The sequence below is a fragment of the Polypterus senegalus genome, chromosome 1, assembly GCF_016835505.1.
Source record: "Polypterus senegalus isolate Bchr_013 chromosome 1, ASM1683550v1, whole genome shotgun sequence".
In the NCBI taxonomy this organism is placed as follows: domain Eukaryota; kingdom Metazoa; phylum Chordata; class Cladistia; order Polypteriformes; family Polypteridae; genus Polypterus; species Polypterus senegalus.
Genome location: NC_053154.1, coordinates 284,393,858 through 284,404,978, shown reverse-complemented (window position 1 = coordinate 284,404,978; position 11,121 = coordinate 284,393,858). Strand labels below are relative to the sequence as shown.

Below are 11,121 nucleotides of genomic sequence, written 5' to 3'. Positions count from 1 at the left end.
GTTGGAGTTTTATTATGAGGAGCGCCTGTAGTTTCACTTTTAATGGTTGTAGCAGCGCGACCACTTGACACCACCCAGTACCTCGGTCATATAAAGCAGAGAAGGGTAAGGAGGAGGAGGAAGAAGCACAACAACCATGAACCTGCGTCACTGGGCTTTACTGAACTGGGGTTACTTTGCCACAAAAGGGCAGGCCTCCCCATGGGACAGACATTTACTTTTTTTAGCACTCTGGCCACTTTTACAAATACTGGAAAATTGTCCATTGCCCTTTTTAAATCTTAGTTTTCTGTCACCCCTTTAAACTCCCTGTGGACAGGGCCGGGTCTAGGGAACATTGGTTTCATTTTAGATTTGAAATCGATTGATCACATATCAAATAAATAAGCTGGGGACGATCTCTTGAACCAAGGGGAGGGGGGTTTTCCTCCCCTGCTCAGCCTATGCCTAGAACCGGGCCTGCCTGTGGACATAACTTTTTAGAGGAAGATGGTCACCTTTCAAGCAACATTGCTCACACTGAAAAGATTGACTCTATGACACTGTGACTGTCTCAGCTAAAACCTAATTAATATTTATTCTTGCTCTTTCAGTTTGTAGCTGCATGTAACAGAGGGTGTCCACCTGGAGGACCACATCACACGTGTGAAATCCTGGCCAAAGTGCATAGCAATTACAATATTACAATATTTTCAGTATTTTGTATTGGGGAGGTGGCTCCTTATGGCCCTGGGACTCCAGTTTATTTGCTAGCGAGTCTCAGGTTCAATTCTGGGGGTCCCTGGGGGCTGTAGATTCATCCTAAAGCCAGTTCTGCTTTTCATTGAACTCTTTTTCTGATTTAACAAGCTGTTAAAATCTAACATTCTGATGTTTTGGTGTCAATCCAAAAATTAGAGAGCTGGTTTGCTGAATTTTTATTGTCATTTAGCAAGCACCAATATAAGTCACGTTGGGATAATTTAGTATTTTTATATCCTTTGGATTTAAAGGATTTCATTCATCATTATAATGATTTCCAGGCATTTTCGTTATTTAATCTGTTACTTACTAATGAGCTCGCTACTGGGTTTGACACTTCGGTAACTGCCACCCTTCAGCATTCAGTGATGTTTGCTATGTCTGCTCCTTAGCGGTCACATTAGAATACAATTAAGGGAGAAAAAAGACAAATTGCTACAACAAAAGAGTTAAAGTGATGGCAAAAATCCCAAACATCTCTAAATGTCTTATACATGTTAATCTGAGACTGATTTTTTGCATGCAGAATAAGAGAAGAAAACAGCAGTTATTTAATTAGAGTTAAAGAGACGAAGAGAAACCTGCAGCCACAGGGGGCTTACAGAACTGAACTTGAGAAGTACGATTCTATTTGGTGTCATGAGAGTTTCCTCCCTCAGACCAAAGACCTGCTCTCATGGCGAATCGAATTGGCTCTGTATGGACCGTTTCCTCCTGATGAATCATTGCATCAAGTGTTTCTGGGCTGCACATTACTGCTTACAGACAGGGAGTACCTTATAAGTAGGTGTGAGTCGATCGGGCAGACAGCTGGAGTAATTGGTTTTGTCTGAGACAAGCAACGACCACCTCCTCAGTTTTCGGCAGCTCATATTGTCACACAGTTGCACAGATTCATTCAGGGTTTTCAAGAAACAAACTTTATTCGTAAACAGCATAATAAAAGCAGAAAGCAGAGGATGTCTGGTGGAAGATGGACAAGGCAGTGAACCAAACGACAGCTGGCGTCCAGGCTTTTAAATGTTCAAAGCGCCATGCGAGATGCAGATCACGCGGCATGGCAGCAGCAAGCCAGCAGCTGATCTAGCAAAGAGGAGATAAAAACTGCATTTGTTTCCCAAATGTCACACACGTGCGCATGGAAGGCAGCTAACGGGCTTGAGTAACGGCAATTCCGAATCAGACCAGGATGTGACAGAGTGCACCGACTCTTTTTCTCCCTTTCCTGCAGACCATTCACAGGAGATTCCACCTGGTCCTCTTGACGTCACTTCCGGGACTGAGCCTATGGAAGAAGACCTTGCCGGTTCCAGCCCTTGTGATGTCACGTCCGGGCTAGAGCCTATGGCTGAAGACCCTTATGAGCCCGACCCCTATGATCTCACTTCCTGTCTTCCCCTTTTAAAGCCTCCACCTTTTCCCTATTCCCTCAGTTCTGTTCTGGACTCGGTTTTGTGCACATCAGTGCGGTATTCATTTTTCGACATTGCAGATAGGATACCAATTATACGGGTGGCTGCCCCAAACCTTGCTATGGCTCTGTGTGGAGTTTGTAACACTGTTTAAGAGGGGCTTTCGGAGGAGCGACTACATCCCCTCTTCAAACTAGTCATAATCTATACAGTTCACTGCAGTAAGTGTAGAAGCGCATCAAAAAGAAACAAACGGGACAAAGTGTTAGCTGGGTGACAAGAGGGGCTCTGCAGTTCAATGGCAGGCTCTTCGGGAATACGAGGGCATGGCGTGGCATTAGGAACAGGGTCCCCTTTAGTTGGTGCATAACTTAGGGGATCCACTTGTGCTCCTTATCCACTTGTCGTATTCCCCGAACCCACCCTCGTCCTCCAAGGAGAAAAAAGTGCAGCTATGAAACACTGTGACATTTTCTCACGAAAAATGCAAGTATAATTTTTACAAACTACTAAATACAAAACTAGTACACAAAGACACAGAACTCTTTAAACAAACAGGAAAACAAAGAAGTTTTGAAACCAGTTTTTCACTCAGGGTTGGTCATCTCAATTAACTTACTCCATTGAACAGGCACAGAGTTAAGAGCAGTTCACTTAGGGATGATAAGCAGCAGAGCTTTACACCATGACACCTCTTATTGTGAAGGTATTACTGATCTGGTTTACTTACTTAGAGCTCTTTTTCTGATCCTTACTGAGTAAACCAATCAATACACAAAATAAACACTTTTTGGTTTTTTTTCACCTTGATCCTGCAGGAAACGGGACTCGCACGCTGACCTGCTTACTGTCCGTGAGGAGTTTATACATTCTAAAGAGTGTGGATTTTGTCCTGACACTCAGGTAACTCAGAGAGACTTGCTGAAAACATTAAATGAATACTCCACCCACTGGCATCGTTCGTAGGGGGCTCTTCCAGTGGGGGTCCGGACCCTAATGTCCTGCGACACCCTCTTGATGTCCGTAGCCCAGTCCTCACTACCAGTATTTACACTAATCCCCTATGCATGGAAGCTTCATGCTAAAGTCCCCTCTACCAATCTGTGGCAAACTCAGTAAAAACTACAAGGAGGACTAAACCTGTAATAGCTACTAAAAGCTAAGGACGCCCTTTGAATCCATCTAAAAATGGCTTTTTGTTGTTTTTATTCATTAATTACCATGCAGTGTTTGCAGTGACAAATCCCCCCAAAAATGTAATCCTCTACTTGCTGAAGAGCAGAAAACTGGAATGTCAGTGTGGTACACAATGAACATGAATCCTGTTCAAATGATCAGTCCTTTGAATTAAAGGCAGGGCTCTTAACCAATGAGTGCATCATGTTAGAACACTGCTTGGAATTTCTGGAATAATATTTAGCAATATTTTAGCAAAAAGTATGCGCTTTGGACCTTTTGAGCCTATGACTGGATAACTAACATGCAGGGCCATCTTAACAGCATTACAGGCCCCCGGACAAAGCAGTGCAGTGCGGCCCCCACCTACACGACCACTCAGCAAGTCACAACATACACAGAATAGCATGGGACCCCTATGCTCGTTGGGCCCCTGGGGAATGCCCAGTGTGCCCATGCTTTAAAATGGCCCTGCTGATATGTGGATTAGGCAACACAAGTAAATTATTTTTATCGATATTTATACTATTTGCTGTTGTTTAGGACTGGATATTGATGGTTCCCAATGAAGTGCCTTGCAATGTCTTCTTTGTTATCTCCATTCTCTATGAGAACATGAGTTTAAAAATTTCTCAGCCATCAATACAACAAACAGATGATAAAAGCCAGATTTAAAAAAAAACACACACGCACATTTTACAGTAGAACCTTCCTTTGATTGACGATTCTCACTTAGGCTTGTTTGAATGTGTACCTGGAGGCGGCCTGCTATGATCTGGCCAAGGCAGGTACAGAAAATTATGTTATTATTTTGTGCTATTTTCAAACTTTTTTAGTGCAAAGTTGGATTTTGTACTGGGCGGATGTATTTACCTTTTTTTTTTTTGAAGTTTTATTAATTTTATTGCAATCATTCCACACAAAATCAATCAATTTTTACAAAAAGTAAAATTAAGAACAAGTCGACCCCCACCCCTGAGAGAGAGAGCGCAAGGCAAACGGCGTGAAATTTAAAGCTTGTAAACATACCTAAACTGATAAGTTTGATAAGCCAATAGAGATGAATGCAGAAGACAAAGAAATACAGAAATAATTGCTTCCTCTGTGCTTTAAGAGCGTATTTTAAAATATCACTGATAAGATCCTGCCATGTTTTGAAAAAAGTCTGTACAGATCCTCTAACCGAGTATTTGATTTTTTCCAATTTCAAATAATATAACACATCGGTTTCCCACTGACTTAAAAGAGGAGAGTTTAGGTTCTTACAGTTTATCAGAATAAGTCTGCGTGCCAAGAGTGTAGTGAATGCAATCACAATTTGTTTGTCCTTCTCCACTTTAAGCCCCTCTGGAAGAACCCCAAACACAGCTGTTAATGGGTTAGGAGGGATTGTGAGTCCAAGGCTGTCTGAAAGGTAATTAAAAAATTTTGTCCAGAATAATGTTAATTTGGTGCAGGCCCAGAACATGTGACCCAGTGAGGCTGGAGCTTGGTTGCAACGTTCGCAGGTTGGATCATGCCCTGGAAACATTTTGGAGAGTTTTAGTCATAACAGTCGACAACATCTGCCAGACAGATGTGCTCAATATATAATTTTGAGTTGTATAATTGTATGCTTTGCGCATATGGAGTTCGAGTGAATTCTCTGCATTGCTACTTTCCACTCCTTTTCTGATATATTAATTGAGAGATCCTTTTCCCAGTGTCCTCTTTGATCTTTGAAAGGGAGGGACTATAAAATGATTTTATATATTGCAGAGATGGTGTCTGAGTCCTTGAGATTGAGCAATATTTTTTCCAGCATGGATGATGGTGCAAGATGAGGAAAATATCGGGAAGGTTCTGTTTAACAAAGCTCCTAATTTGAAGATAGTGAAAGAAATGTGTAGCTGGAATGTTAAATTTGGAATGTAATTGTTTATTGGATGCAAAGATTTTGTCTATGTAAAGATCTCTAAGCAAGCTAATTCCAAATTTTTTTCCAGATATTAAAAACTGCATATGTTCACGAAGGTTGAAAGAGGTGGTTCTCTTGCAGAGGTGCCACAGATAAAAGCTTCTCCGTCTTAAAATGCTTTCTACATTGGTTCCATATTCAAAGTGAGTGATGTATTTACCTTTGATTGAAATGTGTTTTCTCGTTACTGTGCGACAGCAGACCCGCGCTGTATGTTAGAATAGAACCGCTTGAATCCACCCAGCAGCGCAGCGCAGCGCTTGACCCTCGTTGGATCCCCGGATGTCTGAAGTCGACACGCAGTCCACGAGTTATTGCGCTTTCGAGATGATGGTGACCCGAAACATCACCGACAGTGCATGGCAAATTATTTCCTTGTTTATTAGATCACGTTATCGTACTGTAAAAAGTTTTTTTCAACACAACGGATGGATGGATGGATGGATGGTGGGATGGATCAAGCGCCCCTCGCTATGGGATGGGGTAGGACCCGATACATTACCATATGAAGAAGGTATGATGTTGAATGTGTAGGATCTCCGGCTTTTATTGCATTAGCTAGTAATGATGTTCATTTGTTCAATTCGCTAATACCGGTAATTATATTATTTGTTTATTAATCACAGTAAAACGTAAATACTGTCATTACCCTTGTCTTATGTTGCAATTTCTGAATGACGAATTGATCGAACATGTGTGCTGCACACCTCGTCGTTTGTTTCAAAACTAATTTCTCCTTGAGTTATCGTTGGTTGATTTGATCTTACTGTATGTTATTTTTTAAATACAGTAAATCATAAAGAATCTGTATTACATAAGTGCAGCTAATATCACTCCTACATTTAGTTTCCTGCAGGTGTGACCTCAGTGTGGTGCTGTAAAGCTCCAGAGAATCAGCTCGTTATTGTCCGAGAGATCTTAGACTCTTAAAAATAACGCGTTTAATGGCACTTTATAAAGTGTATGTAATGCTGGGTTGTACTGGTTCCTCAAAGGCGCCATTCCTTGACAAAGAACCATTTAATTCTTCATTATTAAACATATGAAACCGGTATTTTGGACTTTGAAAAAACATTCCTAATGTGTGAATAAAATATAAATCTTCAGTTTATAGTAGGAAACCTAACGGAATGATGACAGAGTAACCGCAGAATTTAACCTGCGTGAGTGTATGGTGTAAGAGCCCTTTTAAAATCCGAAACCTATTAGTAATAAATAAATCTGTTATCTATCCATTCTGTTTAAAACCCACTTATCCCGAGCATGGACGTGGGGAAGCTGGAGCTCATCCCAACAAGCGTTGGGCGCAAGAGGAACAATCCCTGGACCGAGTACTAGTCCATTGCAGGGTGCACACGCTCTCTCACACACTCATCATGTCCAATTAGCAGCACCAGTCCCTCTAACATGCACGTCTTTGGACGGTGGGAGGAAACTGACGGTTATCATCTGTTTAGGGCTATCAGTGGAATATCTCTTACGGATCTACATAAAATTTTCTTTGAGGAACATTCATACGGTTGGATCATTTGGGACCCAAAAATAGTTTCCCTATGGCATCGCTTTGCAAGACTTGACACCTTTATTGTTAAGAGTGTAGTGTGGACTGCCTGATAGGATGTCTCGATAAGGTATGTAACGCTATTGAGACACGCTACCCTTTATTTTACTCTACAGTGTATCTGTATTAGCGTTTGGTGCCATGAAATGCTTCCATCTCGACAAGGTAATTAACACGGTTGACCTATGTTACCTGGTGAATTATAAACCCCAATCTGTCAGAATTGACATTAGGTGGCATACTTAAGGGAGCCCGATATCTTAATAACGCATTTGCACTATCAGACTGTGCTGCCCAGCAGTTGATATTGTATGGAACACTAATAACTATGCCTTTTATTAAAATTTACTTGACAGCAGTTCCCGATAAATATAATTATTCAATGTATCATATATGATGGTTTTCGGGTTTGTTAGAGTAATTAGTGAAATTAAAAATGCGATTTAATTTAGAAGCATCTTCCTGTGAAACAAAAATAGCGCTGGATTTCTTTCAGCTGTTGAAAGTTGCCAAAACTGCGTGCGGAAGTATTTTTTGGTAGGGTACCATAGATCGGCACACTTAACTAGCGATTTGTGTTACGGTAAAATAAAATCGACAGAACAGTGGTGTCTTGTCCAAGATTTGCCCGAGCGATGCTGCCTTGAAGATTCTCCGGCCCCGTGATCCTGAAATCATTTACGCAGATTCAAAAACGGGTGACTGGAATGATGTGCATGTTGCCTGAATGACTTTTACCCACTTCTGGGTTGGAGTCCCGTCCACAGTCGGATGCCAGAATACGCCTCCGCTGTTTATCAATCCATGTATGGTCATTGCCAGGTATCCGTGTGATTTTTTTATACATGCTTATTCGTTATCTAATGCTTGGCTTCAAAATGCCCTGAACGCTGGCTTTACGCATCTCGATAAAGGCACTTTAGGTTTGATAAAGCAATTGTGCTTCTCACTATTGTCTCCAACATTTTTTAATTCGAAAATGATTTTTGAAAACAAAAAAAAAGTTTGACTTGTTCTTGAGACATTGCCCGATTAAAAGAAAGCGGATGCAGCCCGAGTGGATTCTGCTGCCTCAGTGTCCCCCTGTTTAACGGCGCCTGTCAGAGCGTCTCGCCCGGCATAGCCAGCGAGACTTCTCTTCAGCTCGAGGAGGAGAAGAGGGGGTCCGAATTTGAGCTCAGCCCTTGCAATTGGTCCCTTTTCCCTGTGATGTCATTTGGTGCGGAGCAGCTCCCGTTCAGCTCTCAGACGCGAGGGTGGCGCTGAGCCTGCTGGATGCGTCTCTCCCCACAGCATGTGCGATCTGTCCTCCGGTGCGAGTGGACACACCGAGTGCGGCTGACCATGGGCGATGGATTATCGTTCCTGGACTGCACGAACCAGTCGGTCGCCGAGCATGGACAGCAATCTGTTGAAATCTCGGAACAGTGGGTGATCGGCATGGGGATGCTTATGGTTATGATAGTGGCCCTCATTGTCGTCGGGAATGTCTTGGTGATCGTGGCGATCGCCCGGAACCAGAGGCTACAGACTCTGACCAACTTGTTCATTATATCTCTAGCCTGCGCCGACTTGATCATGGGCTTACTTGTTGTGCCTTTTGGTGCTGCCCTTGTGGTAAGGGGCACCTGGCTTTATGGATCTTTCTTTTGCGAGTTCTGGATCTCCGTGGACGTCCTCTGCGTGACAGCCAGCATCGAAACCTTGTGCGTGATCGCAATCGACAGGTACATTGCTATAACATCTCCATTTCGTTACCAAAGCTTGCTGACGAAAAACAGAGCCAAGGGTATCGTTTGCGTGGTGTGGGCTATCTCGGGCTTAGTGTCTTTTCTTCCCATCCTGATGCAGTGGTGGAGAGATGACACCCCGAAAGCTATCGCCTGCTACAATAACCCCAATTGCTGCGACTTTATGACAAACCAGGCGTATGCGATAGCCTCGTCCATCATTTCTTTCTACATTCCTCTGGTGGTTATGATCTTTGTCTATGTTCGGGTGTTTAAAGAAGCCAAAAAGCAACTGAAGAAGATTGACCAGTGTGAGGGAAGGTTTCATAACAATCCTGTTGTGGCCAACGTTAAGACGGGAAAGAGGAGACCGTCCAAAATCCTAGCAATAAAAGAACAAAAGGCACTCAAGACCCTGGGAATTATCATGGGCACTTTCACTCTCTGCTGGCTGCCCTTCTTCTTGGTCAATGTTGTGAGAGTGTTTTGCACCGAACTGGTGGACAGCGATCTTTTCGTGTTCTTTAACTGGCTGGGCTACGCCAACTCTGCTTTCAATCCCATCATATACTGCCGGAGCCCGGACTTCAGAAAAGCCTTCAAGAGGCTATTGTGCTGCCCGAAGCAGGCGGACCGAAGGCTCCACATCAGCTCGGGGGAGTTGTCACACTACTCCGGCGGCTTTACGAGTGTGGAACCGAGCTTAATGGCCACTTGGTCCGAGTGCAATGGTCACGAAAGTAGCGACTGCAGCCTAGAACGTAGCGGCAAACCTCCAAGTACAGAGTCCAATCTATAACGTCCAGAGAGACCCGAATTGGGGATTACACGACCAAAACTGGCGTCGGAACAGACAATAACGCGACGTATAGAGAGCATAATGAGCAATCCGCAGAACGTAAGGTAAAGCAAGGCGCTGCAGATTGTGTGACTTGAAGGAACAAGGTATGGACAAAGTCGGCACGCGCAAAGCGTTCGAGTTTGTAAAACATAAAACACAACTTTCTTAATGAGTAAAGGCAAGGCAGCGCGCCCTGCCACATTCGCCGGATTCCGGTGCGGATCTACAGCTTTGCAGATTGTAGATCGAGAAAATGCACTTCAGACGCCTCCTTCACGGGCATGTTCCGTGTGTGTCCAGAGGAGACCTACCTCAGCTGTGCGCTGTACAGGGCATTCCAATTGTTTATATTAAACAGGTGATCTGCGAAAACGGCTGCGTTTAAGCGAGCCAGGCTGCCAGCACTACTTTGCAACCCTTGCCACGTAAACCACCCGGTTGTCATTTACGCGCTTATCAAGGTGTATGTCGGGGTTTATTGGTGGCAAAAGAATAATGAAGTTAATTGTGAAAGTATATGTTTGGCAATCGAAAGCTGAACAGAGACGGACCCCGAACATCGCACAGCCAAATGTGCAAAATCTACAAGTGTTACGAATGGATGACATATTTAAAGTAAGGTGCCAATTTACTGCAAGTTAGGAGTATTATTTTCATTTTTATCTGTAATTTTTCATTTGCATTTGGTAATTTATCATTTCTATGGCAGAATTGTGTGTTGCGTCACCAAGTATTTATTATTGTATAAAGAGAAAAACCTACGAATGTACAGTATTTTGTCAATGTGCAATAAATTGTTGATGCACAGCGAAAGGGATCGATTGTGTTCATTGATCGAGCTCTGTCTAGAGGTTGTGTCTTCATATGCGTTATGATTAAAATGTATAATACAGGCTTAACCACTAGGCACAGCACCGCCCTCCTTAGTTTATGATTTGTGGTTATTAGAAACGTACTATGTACAACTTATTTTATGACTTGTCCCTTGATCTTCACACGGAGATTACTGTCACACGGAATGTCTTAATTTGCAGATTTAGGCTGCAGGGAGGCTCTCCGCGTTCGTCACATTTTAAGGGAGGGTAACATCCGCCCACTCAGCCACCCACCTTCCAAACTCGCTGTATCCTGAGCAGAGTCGTGGATTTAAATGGACCCTGTGCCAGCAAGCATCAGGTGCAAGGCAGCAAAAGCCCCTGACCAGGGCGCCAGTCCATCGCAGGTCCTCATAAAAACAACAGTTCAGTAATGGCATGTTATTGGGTTGTGCGGATTCTTCGTGGAACAATTACCGGACAGAGAACCGTTTCATTCTGGGAACGGTTTTTTTGCACATGTTGTTTGGTCTTCTGCCTTTGAAAGGTTCTCAATATGTGGACAAAACATAAATCTTTAATTTGTAGTAGGTGTCCTGGTAGGATCGCGAAAATCTGAAGTTATCATTTGAAAATCAGGAACATATTGCTATTTCACAATTCTGTTGTTATCTATTGATGCTTATTTATTGAACCTATTACGGATCAAAGTAAAGGTTCTTTCCGGAATCTTAATGTGGATTGCTCTCTAGGGAGCCAAAAATGGTTTCACAATGGCATCACTCTGATGAACCACTTTGGCACCTAACGTTTTAAGAGTGCAGGGTGAACACACGCATTAAGACCAGTGTCCTATTGCAGTTCTAGGCAGTCTGCACTGTAGTATGA

At 43.1% G+C, this 11,121-nt stretch overlaps 1 protein-coding gene across 1 annotated transcript; it reads left to right on the top strand.

Moving 5' to 3' along the window:
- Nucleotides 1-8,111: 8,111 nt before the first annotated feature.
- On the top strand, nt 8,112-10,861 carry adrb1 (adrenoceptor beta 1). Its single transcript, XM_039775943.1, has one exon. It carries the CDS (start codon nt 8,123-8,125, stop codon nt 9,374-9,376), a length of 1,254 nt encoding a protein of 417 aa, XP_039631877.1. The 5' UTR covers nt 8,112-8,122; the 3' UTR covers nt 9,377-10,861.
- Nucleotides 10,862-11,121: the final 260 nt, after the last annotated feature.

Excerpts from the sequence above, each read along its gene's own strand:
- adrb1 (XM_039775943.1), top strand. The coding sequence starts at position 8,123 with ATGCGTCTCTCCCCACAGCATGTGCGATCTGTCCTCCGGTGCGAGTGG.